Here is a 27162-nt window from a genome sequence, read left to right on the forward strand (position 1 = left end):
AGATTAAAAAAAACCTGTCCCTCATCTTTGGGAACTGGCTCATTGGGTAGATATAGTTATTAATTTTTAAGTTTATTTCTTTTAATTTGCAAACAATTATGAAACTCCTCTGTCACCTGTCACGAGACAGAGTTAAATTGCAGATATTTAACAGGGAACAATTGCTGGGTTGTTTTTTTTTTTCAAAGCACTACTCACACTGAAACGTGGAACCATTTCTCCCCCTCTACATGCCTCTGGATCCTTCTTGTCAGGAATAGAGGCAATATCAGAGTGCTGAAGGATTATAAACAGATTTGGTCAGTGCCACAGGCCATTCCACTGGAATTAATAATGCTTCCCTGCAAGGTGTATAATTTGCAGGAGGCTGGGCTGCTTAGGAGACAGGCAAGTCTGTGGAGAGTTTTCCACACCTCCTATAACAGGCAGCTGAGACATTTCCAAGTTTAAGTAGCATACAAAGAAACCCTGTTTCTAATACATACACAGAGAGCCCACTGATTAGTTATGTTTATTAGTTATTCTTCAAATGGTTTGAAGTTCAAACTTGGATTAACTTTCATTACTATGATTAGGTAGTAGAAAAAAACTCCACTCAAATTTGTCAGTCTAGAAAAAACTGCTCTGTTGCTTTTAGACTTGCATATTTTAAACGTGTTTAAAAGTGTCATCAGCACTAGTTTTTACCAGAAAAAAAGGAAAAAAAAAGTTATTCAGTGCTTCCTTCAATGCCTTTTCATCTGAAGACTTTATTTTGCAGTCAGGTACAGTGCACATGGAGAAAACACCTGAGACCAGCTGCTTTTGTGTCCAGAGACTATCTAGTTAACTCAGATCTATTTCATCTATGTATAAAATTAAATTTTTCCTGAAATTTTACAGGGCTCTGGAGTGAAAAAAAAAAACCACACTATTAATACAAACAGTGTAGCTTGCATTTAACTGTCTTTTAAATATTGTTTTATAATGGTCTTTCCACTTCACAATGAAGAATACCTCTTACTCAGTGGCATCCAACTCCCAGATAAAAAATATTCAGGAAATAAGAGTCATATTGGTAGCTCACTTAAATAATTCAATGAGCAGCTAGACAGATGTGGTTACAATTCCTGCAATTTCTCTGAAAAGAAAACAAAAATATCTCAAATCAATTCATTTCCAGGGAAACATCCCTGTGTGCACTGCACACAGCACTCACATTCCTGAGCAAACTGAACAAGCACACATTCCACTGACTGACGGGCAGCTGGCCCAGGGGGAGGCTCCTGGCTCAGCTGCTGCCAGGGCCACACCAATGCCACAGCCTAACCTGCAGCCCAGCCCTTCAGAAATATGCTGGCACATGGATGGGGACCCAGAGAGTACAGCTGCCCATCTCAAACACTGCTAAGGCCACAGAAGGACTTTGCCATGAGATAAGCACAGAAGGGAACTTGGACTGTAAGATAAGCCCCCACAGCAGGAACTTGGGATTAAAGGTGGCACTATTGTCTAGGTGTTATCTCAGACCTAGGGGGAGGTTAACAAAGCTGGGGGAGAAGAATGTATACTGATAATGGACAGAAAAAAATGCAGAATTTGTGGGCCACAAGGAAAGCCAACTCAGCAACCATGCTGAATCAGCTCTGACAGGGTAAAATGCAATTCTGTCAGAGGGAGATCACAACCACTGACTCACACCCACTGACCCTAGAAACCCAGCAACCCAAAAGAAGAGAAAAGCTGAACATGTGGACCAATTAATATTACAGAACTGTGTGGCCAATGAGAATTAAATTCCTCTGCTAAAATGTATTAATAGCAAAAAACTGAACAACCTCAGGATCCCACCATCAAGTCTAAGCAAAAAAAGGAAGAGAAGCAACAGGATGCCACTGGATCCACAGGTGCTGGCCATCTTCTACTCGACTGACCTCCCTCTCTCCCGACCCACCCCACATTTCTGTTTCTCTCTGCCTCACACTCATCGCTAAATAAAATCTTTAATATTGACTTCAACATTTGGTCTCATTTACACTTTAATTCAGGTAGAGTGTAATTCAGGTACATCTCTCACTAATTGTATCATAGCAATGTTATATGTGCAACATTCCATTGAAGTTCATGGAATTACTGTTGACTACCTTGTACTATAACATCTTATACAGCTGAGGAGGGATGTGAAAGAGTGATAAAACTGCAAAAATTCAGAATCAAATAAACTATATAGCATGGCAGTGCCAACTGTATAGCAACCCTGACATGCTGTAATTTACCACCCACAATCTTCTCCATCCCCAGCTGTAGATCTTCATGTCCAGAAAAAGTGCTACATCTTGGTATTTTTTCCAGACTTAAATTCCACTACATTCCCAAGCAGGCTTTTCTCAAGGTTGTACAGATGTTGTCCAATAGACAAGTGTTGGAGAAGAAATTTCTGCAGAAGTACAATTAGTCTGGTGCTCAAAACATATTTCTCTGCAAAGCTACTGAAGATTCTGTTAGGATTTCTTTCCTGCTCTTAAGAGGCTCTGCAGGAGCATCTGCTTTTTAACTTTAGTTTAAAATTACTTAACTAGAACAAACTGCACAACTCATGTTAACATGTATTTATTGGCTTTACACTTACAGAGAACTCATAGAGGGTTTGTAAACTTTTCCTCAGATTCCTGCAGCAACTGCTACACTTTATCAGATGTATGAAATACATGTATGGATGCAGAAAGCAATTTTGTTCCTTGATCACAAATATCAGCTGTTTAAACTCCTCTTCTGGTCTCAAGTTCTTCAGGGGGACTTTAATCTCATTAAGTAGAAACTACAACACTTCAAATTAAATCATTACCGAACCAAAGTTGCCTCCTACATCCAAAATTACTATTTCCCCTATTCACTCTCTAATTTAAAGAGCCTGAGAACAGCAGCAGCCTTATCATACTCCTCTCTGAGCTACCTCATCCCTTTTAGTGAGGTTAACAACGATGGTAGGGTGTTGACTGGCTTATAACCAGCATTCAGAAACTGAGCCTTTACCAAAAAGAGTGAAGGGAAAGAGCACACACTGGCAGCAACCGCTGCTAATCGATCCTCTAGCCAGCACTGCCTTGAACTCGAGAGCAAAGCAAAACACTCAGCACAGAGTGAGATATCATAGCTGGGGCACTGTGGAGTGGGGCACAGGGCAGTTTATAAAGAACACTAGTCCAATTAGGGAAGTTTGAGTGTCAGGATGTTGAATTCCCTATCATTTCCTGGCACCATTGCCTTTAATTAGGCCATGGATTGATTGCTGCCTTTGTTCTCCATTGACCCACCACTGACTCTGACAGGGGTTGTATTTTCCCCTGCTACAATTAGAAGACAAAATTGTGAGTGTCAGCAAGCATTACACAGGCAACCATGCTGCTTAAAACTACAGAGCCCTCAAAGAGAGGAAGTGTTTGTGACATTAACACGTTCTTTTTTCTTTACAGGATACACTAGGGTAGAGTGGATCCTAGTCCAACAGTAAATTACTGTTGAGGCTAATTTAAATTTGTCCATGCATTTATATACGGCATAGCAAGAAAAAAAAATAAATAAATAAATAAATAATTAATTTATTTATTTATTTTTATATAAATATATATATATAAATAAAAAATAAATAAATTAATAAATAAATTTAAAAAAAAAAAACACCACACCACCCACAAACAGAGCAGGACTAGGTCAAATCTACCTGGCTCTTTCTTAATTCAAAATAAGAGGTGGGTAAATGAGAGAGGATGAAATAGACCACTGTTTGAGCATTTAGTTTTTATACTAACAGCAGCAACTAGACTGGAGAAAGTAATATTCTATGCAAGTATGTAGAATACAAGGCTTTATGGCAATCTAAAGCACTATAGAGACACCCACAGTACTAAAGAGAAATGCAAAAAAATACATTAAGGAAAGTAAAACTTGAAATAACATGACACAAAATCTCTCTCTACATTTTTTTTATGTTTCACATTTTGGTAGCATTTAGAGGCAACAACTAAAAATAATAACTAAAAAGTATGACGATCCCTTATGCCATGCACTACAAGTGACAGGTTTTTCCCAATGAGAATTTACATTCTTAGTAGAGTCACAAAGGAGTCAGGGCAAACAAAGGCAAAAATAACTTGTAGATAACACAATTTGTTCAAGGCCATCAGATTTGTCTATGCTACTGTAAAAAGATTTTCAGCTTTCATATAGAAGGTTAGGAACTATTCACTGTGACACATTGCTTTTTGTCATTAAAACACAGGTCCTGGGAATCACACTATCACGCTCTCTGTGGCAAGTCATTTCACTCCTCCATGCCTTTGATCTCTAGTCATATATCCCCCAGGGCAGACAAAAGCCTGGAGGATAATTCATTAATACTTGTGAATTACTTGGGTGCACTTTGAAAACGGAACTAATGTATTTATTACTAGAAGTTGTCCCGATATTTAAAAAGTCTTAATGCATTTTGAATAATTCAACTGTCTGAACATGGAAAGGTTCCTATTAAATATGATTTCCATTGCTACAAGGAGGCAAGCTCAAAAGACATTAGAAACTGACAGCAATGAATTAAAACTTGGGATGGATTCTTCTCCTTCTCCTCTGGCCATTTCTTTCTGCATCACACATGCTCACCAAGCCCACTTGTGGAATCAAAACACCACCAGTCAATTTGGCCAGCAAACCCAGGCAACCAGCCTCTAGAGGATTTGCCCAGGTAAAAAAATGGGTACCTAGCATCCATATTCTTTTACATGTGTGTTCCTGCAGTGGTGGGAGAACCAACACCCACTCAGAGAGGGAAAGCCATTGTCAGGGCTCATTTCTACCTTGCCACTCCTTAGTTACCCTTTTGGCCCTAGAGACCATTGCAGTAAGTGAGCTTTGGTATTTGTGCCTTGAAACAGACCAGGGTAGACCAAGTTCAGAACCATTTGAAGTTAAGAGGATACTTGCTCAGTGTCTGGCAGCCAGGTATGAGGTTAGTCCCATTATCTCTTTAAAATTTGACCATTAGAGGTATGGTTTTATTTTTACCAAGAGGGTTACTCAAAGAAACTTTGGGTCTTTTTGTAAGTTTTCAAAATAGCTATATATTTTTCTTAATTTTAAAAAGAGAGGAAGCTGAGACAGTTACTGGGTGTATAGGACAGAAATCTTAACAAAAGGGAAGTGAAAAGGAATTCAATCAATGTTTACTCTATTCCTAGGATTCCTCCAACTTGAACAATACCTCTAATAGAGAGAAGCACCCTTGTATTAAACCCCAAAGTATGACTGGTGACAGCCAAGGGACTTGCACTTCATTCTTTTTTCCACCACAGCTGAATTAAGAGAAAGACAACCAACAGCACAGGTTGAAGCCCTGAACAGCTAAGGGACATGCCCTAGAGGAGCTTAATGGCTCACTGCCTGTGCTGACCAGAAACAGAGAACCTGGACAAGCCCCATGCACCGGTTGTCACACTCCCACCCAAAGGCAGGCACCTGTGGCTGTTTAGCCACAGGAAAAGCAGATCAAGGTAAAGACACGTACCACATGCAGATCTGCATGTTGTACAGCTGCAGAAAAGAAGCTTGCTGTGCTGGACTGCCTGGTAAGGAGACAGACACCAGTACAGCCTGGCACAAACACTTTGGTCTCAGCAGGGTTAAATTCCATCTTTTCAGCATGTGCAGGGAGAACTCAGATGTGTCTGTAAAACCCATTTATGGATTTCAAGCACCTTTTTCCTTCTTTTAGACTTTCTTTGATTAGATGATATATAATCCACTATTCGTCACTGCAAGTGGTCACCCACAACCACACATCAGTAGAGCACAAAACACTACATTTAAACTGCTACTGTCAATACTGCACTTGTCCATCTACTTGTCCATCTAATTTTCCATACAAATTCACTGCCTTCACACTAACTCTAAGGGTAGGCATTTTCATTTAAATTTGTCTTTCTATCACCTTAAAAAAATACTAACCCAACAAAACACCATGAGGAATGCTAACAAGTGTAATAACTAAGACTGCCGTTTGTGAAAAGGCTGGCTTTTTCCCCTATCTGGTTACAAGCATGTTTTTTCATCATGCACTCATATATGGTGAGGGAAAAGGAAAAAAAAAATTGCTTGCCCGTGGCTATAAGTAGAATCATAGTGTTTGTGTATAGTGATGCAAGATGAGCAGTTCATATCTTGATCAGTCAGCTGGGTGTAAATTTGGCTCTAAAAAACAAAAATACCTCTGACTGAAAGAGATCATAGATGAAACAAGGTCTGATTTATTGAGCAACATTTAATACATTAACCTCCCTTTTTGCCAGTACCATGAGTTAGGGGAAGGTCATGATTTTGCCACATTAGCTCCCTAGCAAATTCACCAAGAGATGAGAAAAGTAAATGCTGGCATGAGACAGGGCAACAATGTGCACAGGATTGCAAAAGCAAGGGCAAAAAGAGACTGTACAATATCTGGCCTTCTAGATGCTCATCATCTCACTGCATGAGCCCCAGAACAAGCTGATTTAACACTGAAGTCTACCCTGCTTTGAAGTGGAGGCTAGGCTAAGTAACTGTGAGCTTGGTTTGAATTTTCCATCTGGGCAAAAGAACGATTATGGGGGCTATGGAGGTACAAAAACAAGTTGTAGGTTTATTAGCCCTGTGTTTGTAGGCAGATCTACCTCTCATGCAGCCAATTCAGCAGGCTGAGGTTAGCCCTACAAAGATTTAATTGTGCCATGCCACCCCAGTTCAGACAGCTTGTTCACATTATTGCCTCTGATGTTAGTTGAGAGGTGCTCTTTGATAACACCTGGTGCACAGAGTGAGGCCTGCTTTCAGATACCTACACACACACTGCTCAATTCCAACATTCAAAGCTCCTGCTTACACATCTGGTGTTAGTTACTCATGTGTGAGCAAGCTTGCTAAAGACAACACCGTATTCCCAAGGCCCTAACTTCACTTAAAACTGGATTTTCATTATCTTATACCACCAAGTGAAAGACAACACTAAAGCTTTGCTAAACACCACTGCAGAATCAAGTCTAACATGCAGAAGAAAATACTGTTATGACTGTTTCCAGCTGTAGTCTTCAATTCCTGTAGCACCGTTAAGAAGCCCTGTTTGCAGAACAGCCAAACCTTGTGGTTTGCTATAAGTTGAAAGAAATTCATAGCAACTCTGAAAAACTAGTCAAGTCAACAGATTTTGGAATAACTCAGCCAACCTGAAAACGGACAAGATCCTTCACGGTAAGCTGCTTTCCTTGGAAAATCAATAACGAGATTAAAATGAAAGTAAAGTGAAGTGTGATCTGTTCTTTTTTACCAGCTCCTGCAGACCCTGGCTGCCAGGCAACACAACAAGCCATTTCCTTAGGGTTAGAGTTAATTGCTATAATCACAGAGCCAGCAGCAATCCTGTCCAGGTGAGCCATTAGTTAGGGAAAATAAAATTATCAAAAGGGAACAGAAAGAAAGTGGGGTAGAGAGGTTAAAAAAGCATAGAAATTTTTTAAAGGCAAGAGGTACACAGTATGTTTCCTGGTTACAGGAAGAGAAACACCAGTATGTAAAGAAAGGACAGGACTGTAAGGCAATTAGCAACTCTATGTTTGGGTGCTGTAACAAGTCTCAGACTGCCTGAATGGATGAATGATAAAGGGAAACTCCAAGTCCAATACTGCTTCACCCAAGAGAAGGGTGGACTTCAACAAACACTGGAACAACTACAGATGCATTTCAGCTTTGTTGTACACCCTGCCATTTCAGAGTCACTACAGCTGACAGAACAGAAACACTGATGGGGTCTGGTGCGGGATGTACAGTTAACAATGAGCACAATTATTTTCCACTTAATTGTAGGTGCCCTGCAATATGTTTCCTGTGGATTTTCTACCTTAATTCCCATGCTGGTCTCCAGCTCTCTCACAGCATGCCACTGGAGGGCTGACATAAAAACAGTATTATAACAGAGCACGCAGGTTGCCACAGATGGTTCAAATTAAAGGCAGCCTAACAAGCCATTCCACAGACAAAGGGGCAGCACATGCAGCACTGCCCACACTGAGCACGGTGTCCCCAAACACCTCCCTCAGGGGACACTGCAGCACTGACACCCAGCTCAGCAGCACAGCCACTTGGCTGGCACCCATGAGCAAGAGATGCAGGGCAGACTTTAAAGGCCGAGCAAAGCAAGCACAGAGCTGCTGACCAGCTGACCAGCAACACTGGGGTTGGCTTTGGGGAATCATTCCTCTGCATTCAAGGCAACCACTGTCAGAAGCCCCTTAAAAGCCCCTCTGCTGCCTAAAGGGATGTGCAACGTTTTTACGAAACTTGGCAACACATAGCAGACTCTGGTAGGCACCACAAGAAATACATGAAGACAATTTTGAGGAACTCTGGAGAACTTGTGCAAAATACCTACAAAAGTGAAGGCTGTTAGGGCAGCAACATACATTCCAACTCTCTTTAATCATGAATATAAACTTCAGTATTACCCTAAGAAGTTACTGTTAACAGCCAGCAGGAAAGAAGGCATTAAACAATTTACCCATGACAGAAAATATTTTTATTTCTTCTTCTTAGCATAGGTTTTTTTTTCTGAGAGATGAAACTGTCAGAAAGAGACAGTGAGATCACTTCATAATATTGCAATAAAGCATTAACCTGGTTTCCCAGTCACCTGGCAAAACTGCAGACAACAGTATCTCAGAGTGTGCTTTTTGCCTACTGTTCTCAGGGTCTCAACACAAGGCTCATGGGGGTTACTAACAGCATCTAATAAATACCTCATAAAATGCTTATGTTCGGATCAGAAAGGATGGAAACAAAAAATGTATAGATGCCCCTTTTTTTGCCTAACAAGTATCATGACAACAACAGTTAATACAATACAATCCTCAACAAAGACAAATAATTAAAATCTGAAAACTAATACTTTTACAGTTTAAAACTTGTGAATAATGACAGTATAAAAGAATGTCTAGAAAAAGAAAACAGAGCTGGAACACATTTGACATATGTAAGCCAATACAAACTATTACTTGTAAATTCTAGACGTGTTCCCATGACAAACTTTACAAAAAGTAGAAAAACACTTTTACAAACATTTACTTCTCCACTGAAAAGAAAAACACTGAAGGATCTATTCCAATTAATGTTCTAACTAATTAAATTACAAAGGCCTCCTTTTCTTTTCTTTCACATGCAGTTTAATAGCATTTATATGCTGTCAAGTCTTGCATCATCCATTTGATCTCTGGAAGGCAGAGAGGCAGACAGAATACAAAACATTAACAAATACTACATGAATACAGAATGCCTAAAAGCATGCCATTCACACTAGCAAACAGCCAAGGACAATTAAATTATTCTGAGACATGAACTGTCCAAGGTAGGAAGAAAGAGAATTAATAAACACACTCTTGAAAAAGAATCACATAAAACACACCAAACCCCATTAGCAATTTTGTTGTCATTGTTAAACTAGGAGCCAATTTCCGGTACCAGACAAAGAATCAGAAGTCAAGGTCTTTCCAAATAAATTTTTGTTGTACCTGGGCAATTAGTTACCATATATTCAACTGCCATATTCCTATTCCTTTAAGGCTGACAGCTTTGAAATGCAAACCACAAGTCCCTTCTCCCTCTCCATACACAGTCAGAAAAGCAAATACCTCATCAGCATAGAACTGCTGGAGAATGGGATGACCAACATTAGCAAAAAAGGGAAAAGTCTATTAGTCAACATCAAAAGCAAGAAACTTGGACACTGTTTCATGCAACTCCTAAATTCACCACATTGCTCTAACTCTTCTCAGCTGTAAAAACAGAAGAAACAAACATTTCACTCAGATGAGATCTATGTACGTACTTTGGTAATTGGTGTGAATATTTGCAGTTGTGTGAAATCCTGTGACTTCTGTGAGCATCTCAATGTTACAAACTGCCTAACTACCTCTAAGAACATCTGTCCTCTTCCACCAAATGATTAAAAAAGGTCTTTACCTATGGAAAATTAAATGAGCAAAGTCCCATTCCACATCACCAGCAAATATTCAACATTTTTACTGAAAGCCAGCAAGGCATACAGAAATAGCCTGAGGGCAAAGGCTAAGACAGCAAGAAGCTAAGGGCTCCAAAAATGAAGCGACAATTTAAGAGAGCTGCAGCAGCAGGGTGGAGAAGATAGCAGGAGGCAGCCATCAACACCACAGCAGGGTGGTGGGACAGGACATCCATCCTCACCTCAGCTGCACCCAAACTCCCTGTCAGATTTCTGCACATCACCGTGAAGGCAAACTTCAGCTAAGGTGCTTGTTAGCGTAGTCCAGTAGCTAAGTTTTGTGTAAGTGCTAAGTCCTTCTGGCCTGACACAGTGTTACCTGTCTGCTGCTGCACCAGAGGTTATCATTTCACATCCTTGCAGGTAAATTCACAGCAGCTTGCAGCACTGAAGCTTGATGTATTAGCTGGAATTAAGAGTGGGGAACTTATTGGGAACTTTATGTACTGGGAATATATGCTAACTACAAAAAATTGCCTATTTTTTTTCTAGGTTGGCCAGAAATTCTACCCTGATCTCAAGAGACCTTTCCATCAAGGCTTAAATGACCAGAGTTTCAATGATAAGTTATCCTAGAAAACTACCTCAAAGACAGAAAAAATAAAAAAACAAGTGTATTGAAGAAAGGCATCATTCTTGTCATGAATCAGTGATGTCCAGTGATAACTGGAAACAAGGAAAAGATGAGGCTTTCCTTCAGTGCAAAATAAACTTGAAAACTATCTCAGTGCCTTTTAGAAGACAGTAATTATGACTCTTCAGAAAAGAAAAACAATCCAAGCTTTGCCCTTTTCCAGCCACCGCAACCTCTACTAAAACAGCCACAAACAAAATAAATCAACAAAAACCAAACCATGTTTATTATTTACCTTTAATTATACATGTGTCTAGTCTAAAACCAGAATAAATAAAACACATTTCATTTTAAGTTTTTAGGTGTAAAAAACCCATTCTTTACCCTGAAAGCCATTTTACCTCATTTCAGAAAGCTGTATGTCTAATCACAGTGAGAGAACACCAGGAGTTCTGCAGCCATTGCTGCAGGAAAAAAATATATAAACACATACATACATAAAGAGAGCAAACTCGTATAAAAGCTGCACTGAAGCAATGAATCCTATCCTCTCATTTCATATGGAGGTGGGTAAATAATGGCACAACAGAGATTTCATTCATGCAGAGGTCTAGGGTATGCTGGGAAGTCTCAATGTGACGCAGCCATTGCTGCAGGAGGCGCAGGAAAAAAAATATATACACACATACATACATACATAAAGAGAGCAAACTCTTATAAAAGCTGCACTGAAGCAATGAATCCTATCCTCTCATTTCATATGGAGGTGGGTAAATAATGGCACAACAGAGATTTCATTCATGCAGAGGTCTAGGGTATGCTGGGAAGTCTCAACGTGACAATTTGCTGCAGATGCCTGCTTAGAGGAGCCATTTATCAGTGTCACCCATGCGCATTGCTACACACAGCTTCCTCAGCAGCCTGACTCCACACCAGCTTTCCACATAGCACACTCTAGTCCTTGATATTTCAGGCACAGAAATAACCCTTATCTAGGCCTTAGCAGTATGTGCTTATTGAAACAATTTGTATTACCCAGAGCATACAGGTTTGGAGTAGAAAAGCTACGAAATTTATTTCCTTTGCTGATAAAAAGAACAGCAAATTAAGAGAAGTCACAACAGTTTCCCTCCTGCTCCCTCTCCTCCTTATAGCCCTGTTTAGCTCATTGCTTATAAACAGCTAACACAAGTATTCCCATCAGTAGTGCTGACTCCTGGAGGATACAGGCATCTTGGATGTTTCATCTCTTGTTATACTTAAGTGGAATATTAAACAGGCAAGACAGTAGCAGACCAGGCTAGGAAGAACCAAGTAACTAGGACTGACAAAGAAGGATGGCAATTTAAAGCACTTCAATCTGTAAAGTGCTTCATTTAGAGCCATCAGTGCCAATGCCTGCAGCCTTCATGTATACCCCCCCTCACCTTCAGCTGCCTTCTCACACCTTAAGTCTATTCTATTCTGCTTTTAAAGTATTAACAAGTACTGCTACTTAATATCATGTCCAGTACAACAATACTACATAATTAGTAAGCTTAACACTATAAGAATTCAAATAAATCTGGAAATCAAACACTTTTTCCCTTCAGAGACAGGCAAACGGAAAGGGAAAGCGAGACTGAATTCATTCCTATTACTGATGCACTAAAACATACATCATTTATTTGTTGTGCTGGGTAAAATTGCTAGTGCAATGAACTGAATTCCTATTTCATACCAAATCTCAAATTGACATTATGGAACATAGATGCCTTTGTGACTGGTAAAAAGAGAAACAAATCAATTAGATATAAGAAAGAAAAGCCAGCCACATCTTTAAATCACAGGATACACAAAGCACCTTAGCTTTTGGATAAAAAATAACTTTCAGAACGAAAAATAATACAGTGCATTAAACCAAAGACAACATTGAGTTAATGCTTTCTACTCTTCTTGCTGCTTGCTAGATTCTGTTTTAAGAAAGAGAGAAAAACTGAGAGACAATAAATTTTAGTGATAGCTTTTTTAAGGAAGAGCAGAATACAACCTCCATATGCATAATTTCTGAAAGCTTTTAAAGCGAGCTCAGGCTTTTACAGAACGCAGGGTTTTACCCATTTCTCCTTGCTTTCCCAGCATGCCACCTGTCCCATGCAAGCACTGTTGCTTTGCTGTCTGGACCAACTTCATTCCCCACTTCATTTCCATCTCCACACCTTGTAGTGGTCCTCTCCTATTTCTCCTTGGACCCTATTCACAGCTGCTCATGCCTCATAGGAGACAAAAATATATCGGGCAACCTGCCTTTAGTGCCTATCCCACTCCTTGCAACTTGGAAAATTGTTAACAATTATTGTGAAGCCAAACATTGAACAGTTCAACCTTGACGGGGGGAACAGGAGAGATGTCATCAAATATCTGTAACAATTAAGCCCTTGTCAAGAGCTTACAAGAAGCAGATCCCAAATGATAATTTATGAGTTGCCTGCCCCATCTCTTATTCCTCACCAAACAGCCTCTTTGACAGAGCACTGAAATCCATGACTTTACAAAGATCAACTCTGTAAAATTTTGCAGACCCTTGTTTTCAAGGTGATGGAGAAGGCCAGTTTCTTCTCTTACCCACCATAATTTCTTTCACCCCACCTCTAAATCTAACCCAAAATCCAGAGAATTTTTGTAAAATCCATTATTCAGAAATGGATTTGACGCACAGGGAAAAAAAAAAAGTCTTATTAGGCATACTAACAGTTTAGCTCTGGGTTTAGGCTTACCACCCATGCTGCAGAGCTGCTTACAAAGCCATCATTAATGGCCTTCCAACTACCCATCATTTCCCCATGTTCTGTCTGCCCAGACAGCTAGCTCTTCCTTTCTAACAAATACCATTTTAATTGCATCTCCCACTTGGTTAGCCTCCTCGACCTCCAGTAAAAGCCATCTATGGTCTAACAGTCTCTTAAATCATACAGCCTTCCTGCTAGGTTCACACATATGCAGGCTTATTGTCAAGAATTTCCATTAGAAATCCAACAGCAGATGAGATGAACTGACAGCTTTAGGGCTAATGAGGAGAAAAAAGCAAGGAGAGAGTGGAAAGGGAGAGGTAAATAGTAAAGAATGTGTTTGTGTATTGGAAATGCCCCCGTCACCAAAGACTTGACTGTGCCTTTCTGGTGCCAGGGCTTCTCCAGTCCCAACACCTCCCTCTGAGCAGCAAATGCCAGCCACACAGCCTCAGCCACTGTTAACTCTTCCTGTGGGAATGCTGCCAGCAATCTCAGCATATTAACCCTGGGAATACTAACGTGCTTTAGAGGACTTGTTAAATTTTAATGAAACCATTAGGAAAGAGGAAAACACACGAGTCACACTCCCACTTCGGTGCATTTGGCTGCTGGATAGGATATTAATGTTTTTCTTTGCCCATCACTATTAGATGAGCAGTGAAACTAATAGAGAAATGAAGAGTAATGACTTCTATTCTCACTGTTCAGCACCTGCTTAAAGCCAAGGCTGCCTTATTGCCCACCAGGCTTTCTGCTGGAGTCCATCAGGTGGATGGAGTAAACAGGTAATTCTTTCAGCATTTGGCACTTAACGGGTCAGAGGTTCATGTAGCCAAGAGGCACAGAAAAATAAAACTTTCCAACTGAAATAGTAGCATGTAATCATCCAGACAATCAGTTAGCAGGAAGAAGTCTGCTCTCCTGAATAACTTCAGCATAATAAAGTCTGGCTTTGGTGAGATGGGAGTTTTGTCCTGGGAGCCAGGACAGAAACATGCTGAGGCCAGTTCTGCCCTGCTTTTAACAGTGAGCTCCAAGCAACCACCTTCTTCAGCACTGCAGGACTCTCTCTCTCATATCTTCAAGTACACCTGAGATAAAAGGAATAGGAAATTCCCACTAGAAAAACTCAGAGGCCCACAGAAGCTGAGGGTTTGTATTCCTGAATCCTCATTCATCTTCAGTCAGTTTTTTGAGGGTGGTAGAGAAAGAGGGAATGAAACATGCACAATTTGGGGGAAATTAACTCCATCCTGAGGCAGGTCTCCTCAGACTGTTCTGAACAAAGTTGAAACTCCCAAACCACTGAAATTTCACTTTTTCTTCAGGAAAAGAAAATATTTACTGTGGTAGATATCAAAGTCTCCTTTCATTTGCTTTTCCCCAAACATTCATGTGAGTAGAATTTCGTCCCAGTGCAAATCCATGGAATAGAGAAACTGTTGTGAATACTCAGGTGCAAGTAAATGATCATGTCAAACTATATATGATTTAGGGAGCATAGGGAAATAGAGTAGAGGCTTGCTGTTAATAGATCATAGGAAATCCACAGGTCAAAACACATTTGCAAGGAACAAATACATATCAAGCAAGTTCCACTTGAAGGTAATTTGGAAGCCAAAACACAGACTGTATTCCCAATTTTAAATTTTCCTGCAGAAAAGGAAGCTAGCTTTCCTAGAGTTAGATGGATGTTTTACATCAGTCATCTTGCACTGGGTACAGATATCCTACATTCAGCATACACAGTTCCTTACACATATACCACCAGCAAGACATTTGAAGTGTTTTCCAGATGCACACTAAATTGGGCTTGGAATACTTTTTACTAGAATAAAGTAATTTTTCAAAGACATTTGACACTTTTTTCCTGAATCACCAAATCTATTGAATAAGATCATTGACAGACACTAACAAAGCTGATACCATGTGGCCTGTAAGTTAAGTTCTCTTATTTGGAGGGCAACAAAGTGAGAAGACTCAGCCCTTCATTGTTTAATAGGGAGGTGTAACAACTTAAAATACACAATACAAAAATTTTATATTAACAAATGTTTTATCTAGAAGTGTCCAATTCCTCCTGAGGAAAGGCTTTTGTTTTCATGGTGAATTACAAACCAAATCCAGCTTAATACATCATTGGTTTCCTCAGGTCTCCTGAACAGAATTTCCCTGGCCACTTATTATTTTTAAATCCACAAACACTACTACCAAATAGAGTTTCAGATGAAAGCCGAGAAGAGGAAACCAGTCTGAAGTTTCTTCAGAATTAAGTATTTTCTCCTTTCTCCCAGAAATCTTATATAAAAAAATTCAAGATCAACCACATACTAAGTGATTTAATAATACAGATTGAACAGAAGATCCTAATGATAATGTGCTGGTTTCAGCTGAGGTAGAGTTAATTTTCTTCCCAGTAGCTGATCTGGGGCTGTGTTTTGGACAGCATTTTGTGCTGAAGACAAGTGGAGTGATGGTGTTTGTCTTCCCCAGTCACCCTTAGGTGTGATGAGGCCCTGCTCCCCAGGAGATGGCTGCCCACAGGAAGTGGTGAATTAATTCCTGTTCTGTTTGCTTGTGTGCATGGCTTTTGCTTTCCCTATTAAACTCTCTTTACCTCAATCCACAAGTTCTCCAGCTCTTACCCTTCCCATTCTCTCCCCAGTCCTGCTGGTGTGGGAGACAGCAAGTGACTGCCTGGGGTTAAACCATGACAGACAATAAAAACAAACACGGTTGAAGACAAAAATAATTTTTTAGAAGTATACCAATGCTGAAACAGTAAGTAGTTTCTAACAGCCTTACTATGCTGCATTATTTTAAATAAAATAAATTCAATTCTGACACCATAGCAATAAATTCAAGCTGCAATTGAACATACCAATTCCTTAAGACGGAATCTTTTTTATAGCTGGTACCATATTTTCTTTTACTGTCTCTTTTGTAAAGTAATCCCTGCATTCTGTACTCCAGTTACAATGGAGGCTATGGTTGGATGCATTGTGCTGCTCTCATCAGTAGCTTTCTCAGAGATCACTGGCTCCTTGCATCTGCTGTTGTAATAGCACATCTAGTCACTCCCTGATCAAAAGGATCTGAGTTTAGAAAGAAGCATTATTGAATGTGTTTGAACTATCTATCATTTTTATAAGAGCTAAGGCAGGGAGCAATCACTGTGTATTCACACAGGAGACCTGCAGTGATGCTAACTTATGACCTTCATATGGAGAGGACAAAGGGAAGGCACATGGGAAGCCCACAAGGGGCCAGGATGTCTTAGACCTGCTCTGCCAGAGCAGCATGCCTGCTGCTTTGAAGGCACGCAAGTATTCCCTGGTTAGAGCCATATCATACACAGAGCTGTGGCCTAAATTAAATCCCACTGATTTTCCTGAAGTCCAAATGCCCTCACTAAGGTCAATTTCATGCAAGTCACTAGACTGACAAGGTTCAGATCCAGACTGAAGAAAAAGTCATGCTATACTAGGGAAAGAATTTTCAGATTCCAGTGTGTCTTGCAGAGTGTTTCAGCCTTCATGACAAGCTTAAAACAGTTCAGTCAATTCTCCCCCACTCTATGAAGTGTCTTGTGTTGATCTAATTTTACTTATAGAAACTTCAAACACTCCCTCATCAAAATATTACTAAGCTATACTGTAAAATTTCCTGAGCAGGAGAGTGGAGGGAAAAGAAGCATTAGCAGACTCGTATCCCGGTTGTAGATGATACAAAATATGATACCTGTACCAAAAAAGTCTGAGCTGTACCAAGTCTGATTATATATTTCAAGTTTCAAAGGCAGACACAAGCAATTCTTAGCAGCTTCACTATGCTCATAGTAAAGAAAAAGAAAACAGAACAAAAACAAACCTGGTTTACCAGACACAAACAATTCTTAGCAGCTTCACTATGCTCATAATAATGAAAAAAGAAAACAGAACAAAAACAAACCTGGTTTAACGTAGGAAGATAACATTGAAAATAAAAAAGGGGCAACAGGTCATTGGGTTCTTCTAAACTTCCTGCTCTTAAGATACTGCTTTGTGTGTTTAATTTGAATTAAGCAAGCTGTAATTTGTAACAACACCCTGATAAACAATCTGCTTTTCTGCAACTGGGATACTTCTTGAATTCCAGCTTCAACAACAGATACTGTGGGCTAGGGATGATTTATTCAGTGTCAGGAGGGGAAGGTGTATGCCTGTTTTCCTCCATTTTAACAACATCAATGCCTCTCAAGCCACAGATGACACTAGTAAGATGTCCTAAGTTAAATTGCTACCTTACATCTCTTGTGCTTTTGACACACGAACCTCATGTCACAAAATGCTGCAGTTCTGACTACATCACTATGCAGAGCATGACAGTCAAGTTTATTGTGGTGCTGCAGGTTCAGTGCTTGGAAGCACCCCAATTACATGATGTCAAAGGCTATGTGCTGCTGATGTGGCAGAACCACCGTGTCTTTCAGCCCTGCAATGTTCTAATAATCTGCTGATGCCGGCGTGACTCCCATTACATGCCCATGGCCCACACTGGTAATGCGTGACATATTTTCAAACACTGTCTGGGGAACTCAGATAGACAATCCTTGTTCCTTTTCCCCTTCCTAAACTATACACCAAAGCCCTACATTTATTATACAAGATTTCTGTGGATGGCACAACATTTACTTCTAAGGAAATGTAAGACTTATCTGAAGATACAAGGCGATTTTGGACATTGGTGCAGCATTCATGGCATGCATAAAACACCTTGAAGACATTTCATCACCCAGCATGAAGAGGCCAATTAAACACTCAGCATTTCTGAACACAATGTTTGCAGATGCACAGCCAAGTCTTTGTACAAGAAAAAAAAAATGTCTCCTCCCTAGAGATTTACTTCATCAATACTTCCCTCTTCGCCCTCAAGAGCTCTATCTGTGGTCTAAAAGTGTTTTCTTTTCTGATAGGAAACACTATAGTTTCAATTCATGAAATATAACCATAGGCCGGTTTCTAATTTCCAATGCACTTAGTAATGACAAGCCTTTTTCATCCCATAGAGAAAGCTGCAGAGCTAATGGCTTTGACAGCTTCCTAAAGAGCAGTCTTTACCACACAGCATCTTCACCCTTACCTCAAAGACATTTGCAAGCTCAAAAGAAATGGTTATATTATTTCACATGTTGACACTGCGGATTGCAGCAGCAAGATTTCCAGCTGCTCCTAGAAAAGGGCTTACATTAATTCAGCAGCAGCAAAGGCATATCCGTTTGCCTTCTCTAGACCTCTGCAAGCAGCTGTAATTCCAGTGCAAGTGAAATAGCTCGGCTTCCCAACTTGCCAGGAAGCATACAATTGTAAGAAGATTCACAGATGAGTTATGCTAAATGTTTGGTATTGTGACCTGTGATGCAACACAAAAGAACGGTTGTTGTTGCCTAAACTTTAATGGAGTTAATCCCCCCAAATGCTGACAAATTACTGCCTCGGGCTATTTAAAATCACATTTCTAATGCAATAATCCTATCTGCATTACAATGAGTTGGGATGAAATGATTAGGTGCCTGAGATTTTTTTGCACAGTGAATTAAGTCACTATACAGACTGGCCGTGCTTGTTCACAAATTAAAGGTCTGGATGGAAATGAAATTCCATTATTCTGCCACTTGCTAAGCTTTGAGGAAGGGTTTATTACTGTCCTGTCTCTACTGGGAATGTTTCTAAAGTAGCTACCAGCTAAAAGAAACCTATTTTCATTATATCAGCTTCAGGGTTTTCTTCATTATTAATAATTACAAGTCAAGTCTTTGACCACTGAATGAGAAGACTAATTCAACAATACGTAAGCAAAAAAATTGGCTAGTGCCAGTTTACAGGCAAAAAAACCCTAAAACAAAACTGTACCCTGAATGCCAGTTCTTTCCTTCCCTCTTGCACTCAGAGGGATGGAAAAGACTGTGCTCAGAATTTACCCAACTCTTATACTCAGAAGCACAAACTTTTTAGGTAAGGAGAGGTCCACAATATAAACCACCTAACAACATCAGTGCTATCCATCCTCACCATTTATAGTGGACCCTTATTTCCTGGCCCAATCACAGTATGCCCAGGCAGCAATTCATGTCTGCACACCCAAATTAGCTCAGTTTAAAGGCTGGATTCAGGATTTTTGGAACCACATACTAAGAAATTTATAACTGTCAGCTTGTGAGCATTCTTATTAGCATTCCGTGGATTATTGGCACACAATATAATTTGTTACACATCAATATAGCAAGCCTTCAATTGCTAGATGCCTGTGAGGTGGTCATTGAAGACAGGTGATATCCAGGCTTGAATTCAAAGCAAACTGATTTCACAGAAATTTTGATAAATTTGGGAGTATGATGCCATAAATTCCTATACTAGAACTTTTCTGATGCTCTCCTAAAAATAACGCCTAGGAAAAAGCTTAGCATAAAAAATAAACCTCTATTAGTACTCTGAGATAATCTTTATCATCATGCAACATAAACCCCACAAACAACAGGCACCAAAAGCTCCAAGATGCCCTCAGTCACAAACTGCAGTGTGCAACTATATCAACCACCTGTGCTAGTCATTTCCCACAGGCCTGCTTTGCTTGGGGGTTACAATAAGATTTAATTCACATAAAATATAACCCCTTCTATGCATGTAATTGTGGAACATCATTAAGTCACATCTGTACCACAAGAGGAGGAAAAAGAAACAATAAGCTTTTAGCACTATTCTTTTTGCTGTTGGCAGGGAATCTGGCATTTTAAATGGCTAAAATAAATAAATATAACTATAATTATATATTCTTCACCTTTGTGCCTCACAAAAAAAAATCCAACCAAACATGAAGTTTCCATCCTGTTGATGCATTGGGAGAGAATGTTTCTATTTAGAATGGAAAGCTCAACACCTCAACACTAACAATGGCCTAGTCAGAAGCAGTTTGCTCTAGCTTAAGTGTGGCTTTTTCTCAATCAAATGACAAGCTTCAGTACATAGCTTCATGCATAAAGCCTGCTATGTTTATGAAGCAATTAAGCATACTATTACACTTGACAGATATATACAAACCTTTACACGACTGTACACTGTCAGAAATATCAGTGTGCGTTCACATGTGGATAGGTTACTGCAGACTCCATTATCTGCTACCATACACACATTAAAACACAGATACTCTCATATTCTGCTTGTTGGGCAGCACACACTATCCCAGATGATGAGCATTTCTAAATGCAGCATAAATGGGAAACAGGTGCTACAGACTGTACTTATAATTCCACAGTACTCATAATCCCAGAATACTAGGCTGGCTTCAACAGCAACAACAGAAAATATCTCAGACCTGGCTGACTAAAAGATGACAGACATTTTAAATGCTTCATTTAATAGTCCTAATAAAGGAATATCACCAATTAGCTGTGCCCTATGGGCACCAGAGTCTTGAGTTGTAGGATGCTTTGCAGGTTCTGAGGGAATACTCAAAATCAGGAATATGATCTGCTCCTTCTTCCACTTAATTCAAGGGGCAGGATCCATTCCCCACTCAAAAAACCCTATTTCCATAGCAGCAATTAAGAGCAGACCTCACAGGACCCTGAGAAAATGCCAGCTACATTAACACAGTGTGGTTAGACTTCAGTCTCAATCCAAACCAAAGCCAGTTTTCCCCAGACAAACAGGTTTTCACATTTTTGAGAAACCCTGTACCTCTCACCCTAAGAAGGGACTCTCAGAGTGTCACTATGGCACACACATAGGCAGCTCACAGGCCCTGATTGAACTAGCAGAGCCCATGCCAGCACCTTGCTTTCCTCAAAGCAGACACTGATAAGGCTACCCCATCACACCAGGAAAAAAAAACTTAAGACCACCACAGTACACCCAATCCAAGAAGTCAGTGGCACCAGCTATGATTTGTGTCCCATATCATCCAGCCCAGAGCCTCACTCTGCTGAAGACAAAAATCAAAAGCCTGGAAAGTTCTTGGCAGTCACAAGCCAAAAAGAATGAAGGCAAGAGATGCTTCTGCAAACAGTCACAGCCAGCAGCACCCACCACAGAAAGGAGTTGAGGTGCTCACAACAAGAGTACCTCAAGGAGCTGAGCCTATTAAGTACTATTAAGCACAGCAAATAGGGCAGAGGGTCACCCAAGCCCATGGAGACCACCTTACTTGTGCCTCCTCCCTTGCTCCTAAATGCACAGACTGGACAGCACTTCTGTCAGCAGCACTCCTACAGAAGTGGAAGGTTTGGAAAGGAGGCGTAAGAAGGAAAAGAGAACATAGGTAAGGAGGCTAAAAGGCTACTGATACAAATCAAGACTGGTCTGTACAACACCATCAGCTAAACTAAGTGAACAGCAGAGCAAATAGCAGCAGAAACACAAGGGTAGCCTCTCAGGAAGACTAGGATGGGCAATGTCAATCACTATTGTAGTAAAGGAACCCTTGCAAACATTTATGTGACTAAAATGAGTCAATTTCTATTTAACACCATGCCTTGATGTTAGTTTCATCCTCCCCTCCAGCCCTAATCTCAGTTATTCTGATGGCTCCCATATCTGTATCAGTAATTTCCCACCTATACTCTTATACAGCTGGTAATTACTGTCAAATCTAACAGCCTGAAATTTGACAAGATTTGGGTACAGGGCCACTTTAAAGTGAATCAACCATATATTAATGGTTACATTTACTATTAATTCTGGTGGATCCACCTTTCCCTGTTCATGAATAATTCAGTTAAGTCAGCTCTTGAGACAAGGTAACAACCAGCCCTCGAGTCTTTTGTTCACGAGAGCACCAACTCCCTCCCAAAGAGCACATAAATAAATCATGGAGAGTACAACACAACAGCAATACCAGGGACCCTCTCCCAGCAGTCGGCTCTTTTCCATGATACCTCTTTATTGTAACCACTAATGAAAACTCTTTGAAGTGGAAGAGTAAATATTATCATTTGATAGTACCTGGACCCAACAAGGCAAACAAAATTGCATTGTACTACATTCCAGGAGCTGCAGACCCATTCACAATGCAACGCTCACAGGGTTGCTATGGAGGAACCCAATGCTTACTATTTTAGTAGCATGAGGTCAGCCAAGGGCTGCTGGTCACTCGTTTAGGGCTGTTAGCCTTAATCTTACATGCACAACAAAAAGGGGGGGAAAAAACCCTATGCCAAAAAAAATCAAAACCGAGGAATTTCAGAGTATGCCTTTGGAGGTACCCAATACCCCAGGAGAGGCAGCAAGCAGGTTTCCAGCTGTATTCAGGATGAGTCAGCTCTTAAAGAGTGAGACCAAATGTCAGCAATGCTTACATCCTCTTTCAGCACAGGATTATTCAACCCAACATTCAGAGTCCAGCAGCTCCAAGTATTTTCAAGTCTTATTGGGGAAAAAAAAAAATCTGGCACTTCTCTATAAGAGAAGCATCACCAAGTTATCCTTCTGCTAAAGACACCTGCCTGGGAGAACTGGGTTCAATGCCATGGTCTGCCACAGCCTCACTGAGTGACCTTTGAGCTCACACAGCATTTCAATGCCTCCTGTGGATCCGGAGCTACAGAAGGGTTTCTCCCTCAATGGAAGTAGAAACCACTGGCATCAGACCATGCATATACACCTGACGACTAAGTTGGCTGCCAATGCTAAGGACGATTTGTAAATCCATCCTGTAGGAATCAAAGGTAGCAGAAGGGCAAGGGACCAGTGACTCCGATGTAATATTCCCACCTTTACTTACCCTCACCACAAAAAAAAAAAAAAAAAAAAAAAAAAAAAAAAAAAAAAAAAAAATCACGCTCAGGAAATAGCACAGAATCACTGTCAATACAATGAAAGACGGGAGAAAAGAAGCGCGCTGGAAGGACTGTCACAGACGCCCCTGAAGACAGGCAGCCCTCCAGAGATAGAGGCACGCTGCTCCACATGAAGGAGAGGAAGGAAAAGGGAACAGACCAGGAAGGGGGAGAACACAAACAAACCGCAAAGCGCTCGGCGGTGACACCGGCAGAGGGGAGCCCAGGTGGCCGAGAGCCCCGGCGGCTGCTGGGGCCGCTCGGGGCACAGGGACCCCCCGCCTCCCGGCCCCGCGCTCACCTTGCTGCAGACGGGCCCGGGGATGAGGAGCTTCAGCGCCTGCCTCTTCAGCTCCGCCAGGCGGGCGTTGCAGTGCTCGCACCAGACGCCGCGGTCCGAGCCCGGCGAGGAGCCGCCGCCGCTGCCGGAGCCCGGCGAGCCGGTGCCGAAGCCCGGCGAGCCGCCCAGGGAGCCGGGGGAGCTGGTGCCGATGCCGGGCGAGGCGGGTCCCGGCGAGCCGGTGAAGGAGCCGGGCGAAGAGGTGCCGGAGCCCGGGGACGGGGTGCCGGAGGAGCCCAGGGCAGAGCCAGCTCCCTCCGGCGCCGGGCGACCGCCCGCCCGGGACTCCTCGTACGCCTTCCGGTACCAGCTCTCGGGGGAGAAGGGGGCGGCGGGCTTGGTGGGGGAGCAGGGCTCGGTCACCTGGAGCGGGAGAAGGAGCAGCGGGTCAGGCAGGGGGGCCCGGCGGCGCCGGCAAGTTTCGCTCGGACGCTCCGCGCCCGCGGGGTCCCCGCGCCGCGCCCGCCCCGCACCGCGGAAGTTGCGCGGGGCCGGGGACGATCGCGGGCAGCCGCCGGGAGGGAGGCGCAGGAGCCCCGGCACGGCGGCCACCACCGCTCCGAGCCGCCCCGGCGCCGACAACTTACCCCATATTTTCTGCTCCGCGCCGTGACCGCAATCCTCTCCTTATTTCCAGCCACTGAATTCATGGTGGCTTCGCAGGGCGGCGGGAGAATTTCCTGCAGGTTTCCCAGTCCGCATCCGAAGGGAATAGCCGGTCCCGGGAAGTCCCCCGCGGAGCGGGCAGGCTCGCTCCCTCCGCCGCCTCCGACGGGATCGCTCAGCCCCAAAACACCCGTCAGTTCTCGGGGAAACGCTTTGGGCTGGGGCTCTCTCCCGGTCGGTTTTTCTTCATTGTCTCCCCTTTCATTCCCTTACAACCCTTGCTTTCACAAAAACAGCAACATCCAAATCAGGAGCGGTCCCCCCCAACAGGCAGCACAGCTCTCATCCGCAAGTGAGGTGAAGCATCCAAGGTAGCCTTGGGAAGGCGAAAGAAGGAGCGAGAGCCGCGCTCTCCCAAGCAGAGGCGCGTTCTGCCTCCGCTACAGCGGCAACTTGTTCCCTTCCCCAAGGTTTGTAACTGAGTTAGAAGAAATCCTCCAAAAATATCGGGATCCAGGCTCTGGGAGGAGCCTCCGCGCCCCTTGCAGCCAATATCCTCCTGCCCATTTGTGCCTGACAGTTTGGAAGGGAGGGAAGGAAAGAGCCGGGCTGCGGAGCCCCGTGCGCTCCCCGGTCAGCGGCGGAGCTGCAGGGCTGGCGGCTGCCAGCACACTGCCAGAGCCTCACCGCTGCTCTGCGCGATGCCTCGGCTGCCGGGAGGGTCCATCTTATTTTGCAGTATTTCTTGATTGACGTCTGTGATTTCCCCCCGTTCTTGGAAAGGGCGGGTGGGTGCGAGGAGGGGGGAGAACCTTGTTGCTTCCACCGCAGTTATTGGTTAGTTGCCTCTATTCAGGCTTTAATGAACGTGATTTCACAAGTGTTCCCAATCCTCCCTATATAACTAGGAAAGAAAAGCAAGCTGTATTTATGACTGTCACTGGCATCTCTTTTCCATGTTGCAATTTTACGTGTATTAATTTAACTTGCAGTCAAGGGCATAATAAATTGATCTCTTAACAATGAAATTCTACAGACTTGTGTCCCTGTAAATCTTTCCTTTCTAATTATGATTTCCATTTGCTGATCATGTGTATCTGTTACATATTCTTTTTATTTCAAATCCTGTAGATAGAAAAATCATCTCTAATAAATCTTCCCCCTCAAAACGAGTTGGTAATTTTCTCAGAAATGGAGGCAATAAAGAGCTAAATGCCAGATCCCCTGATAGGATCATAACATGGATAGGTTGATGCAACTGAGAGGGCAGAACACACAGAGGACTTGCATCCACCTTTCCAACCTCCTATTGTTACTTCCATATAAACGCATCCTTCCAGCATCCCTAGTGTACCTGGGCCACAACAGCCATGAGGAAACAGAACCAGCCTGCTGAATCGCTGAGCAAGGTATCTCCCAGCGCTTGCATGTCTTTACAGATACTCTGCCAGTAGTAAAGATGTGTAAAATGCTCTGCTGTGTTTTCACTTCACTATGTTGTCACTCTGAGAGAGGAACAGCCATTCCTGATGTGTTTAGGAAAGCTTTAATCTAAAACTGACACAAGTGATGCCATCCAAGATACCCAGGCTGCATCGGTAGTACCTTGTGCATTTACATAGGTGACCCCAAAAAGCGGAACGAACGGGCAAACAAAGGAGGTGCACCCCAGCTGCTGTTGCATGTGAATGTGTTTCACATAAATCCGCATGCAGAGATCCCGTGGTTTGTTCCGTAGGCAGACGTGAGAGGGATGACAAGGTAAGGCAGGGAAACGCCGTGCGAGCCCACAGCGGCGCGGAGCTGCGCAGCCTGCCCCGGCCCCGCGCTGCTCACAGGGGGCAGCGCTCACACTGCGGTGCACAACTGCTCCTTCTCCGGCCTCAGTCCTGGTGCCGAGCTGGCGGATCTCCTTCGCTTTTCGGCACACCTTGAATTCCCCAGCCGCCAGCTCTGCCTGCCTAACCACGTCCGCTGCCGGGCACCGTGGTCCCGGGCGCTGGGCGCTGGTCCCTCCCGAGCCTCACGCTCCGGGTGGGAGCGGGACGCCGAGCTCTGCCGGCCCCGCGGCCGCGCTGCTCGCACAGACCCAGTCCCGGGCGGCAGCGGTGGCGGGGCAGAGGCGCACGGCGGCCGGGCGGGGGGAGCGCGGGGGGCGGAGGGATAGGGATAGGGATAGGGATAGGGATAGGGATAGGGATAGGGATAGGGATAGGGATAGGGATAGGGATAGGGATAGGGATAGGGATAGGGATAGGGATAGGGATAGGGATCGGGACCGGGATCGGGATCGGGACCGGGACCGGGATCGGGATCGGGACGGGCGCGGCACTGCCCTGCTCCGGGGAACCCCCTGCCTGCGGCTCCTCCGGGCGCGGCGGCAAAGGGCTGCGCCCCTCCTCGTGCGGAGCTCTTCCCAAGACTCTGAGAGCCCGGCTGTACGAGGGCTCCAAACGAGGTGGGTTCACTGTCACGGCTCCCGAAGGGTGCCTGCCAGCACAGCGGGTGAAGGGGTGCTGGAGCAGATGGAGCGGCCCAGCAGGACAGAAACCTTCCACATGGCAGGATCTTGAGGAGGATGGCTTTCTCGGTCCTTAGCTCATGGCTGCGTTTGGTTTGAGGTGGAGGAGTGAGGTCATGTCTGGTGAGAAGGTAGAACACCTCCAGCTGGAAAATGAGGACCTCAGGACGTGTTGAAATTGAGCTTTGAGCCTGACAAATCTCAGTAGCAAATTTGCATTTCCTTATGTGTCACGTTGGCGGGAAATGCTAAGAAGGTGCATTTGGAGAGCACCTCTCACAGCTTGCAGGTTTGTAACTTTGTTGGTCAATAGCTCTGTTGCTGTTGCATCAGCTCTCCTTCCTGACAGGTGTCAGTATTTACTGGCACTTTGGTTTTCCAGAAAGACTTTGCTGAATTGTGAACAATTTTGGAAGATTAGAGATATTCCAAATTTTCTAGTTTGAGGTATTTTGCTGCAAAAATCTTTC

At 42.9% G+C, this 27162-nt stretch overlaps 1 protein-coding gene and 1 long non-coding RNA gene across 2 annotated transcripts in view; one reads left to right on the forward strand and one right to left on the reverse strand.

The window, feature by feature from the left end:
- Positions 1–24288, reverse strand: part of KIF26B (kinesin family member 26B) — a 276855-nt gene extending 252567 nt beyond the window's left edge. The window contains exons 1-2 of the mRNA XM_039698003.1: positions 24153–24288; positions 23527–23928 (exon numbers count right to left, since the gene is read on the reverse strand). Of these exons, the coding sequence (XP_039553937.1) occupies positions 23527–23928; positions 24153–24215 (465 nt within the window). The 5' untranslated portion in view covers positions 24216–24288. The remainder of the gene's footprint in view (positions 1–23526; positions 23929–24152) is intronic.
- Positions 23730–25199, forward strand: LOC120497010. The gene is made up of 2 exons (XR_005626408.1): positions 23730–23868; positions 24203–25199. It is a non-coding gene; the product is annotated as an uncharacterized LOC120497010 (long non-coding RNA).
- Positions 25200–27162: the final 1963 nt, after the last annotated feature.

The sequence above is a fragment of the Passer montanus genome, unplaced genomic scaffold (assembly GCF_014805655.1).
Source record: "Passer montanus isolate IOZ18808 unplaced genomic scaffold, ASM1480565v1 scaffold12, whole genome shotgun sequence".
Taxonomy (NCBI): Eukaryota; Metazoa; Chordata; class Aves; order Passeriformes; family Passeridae; genus Passer; species Passer montanus.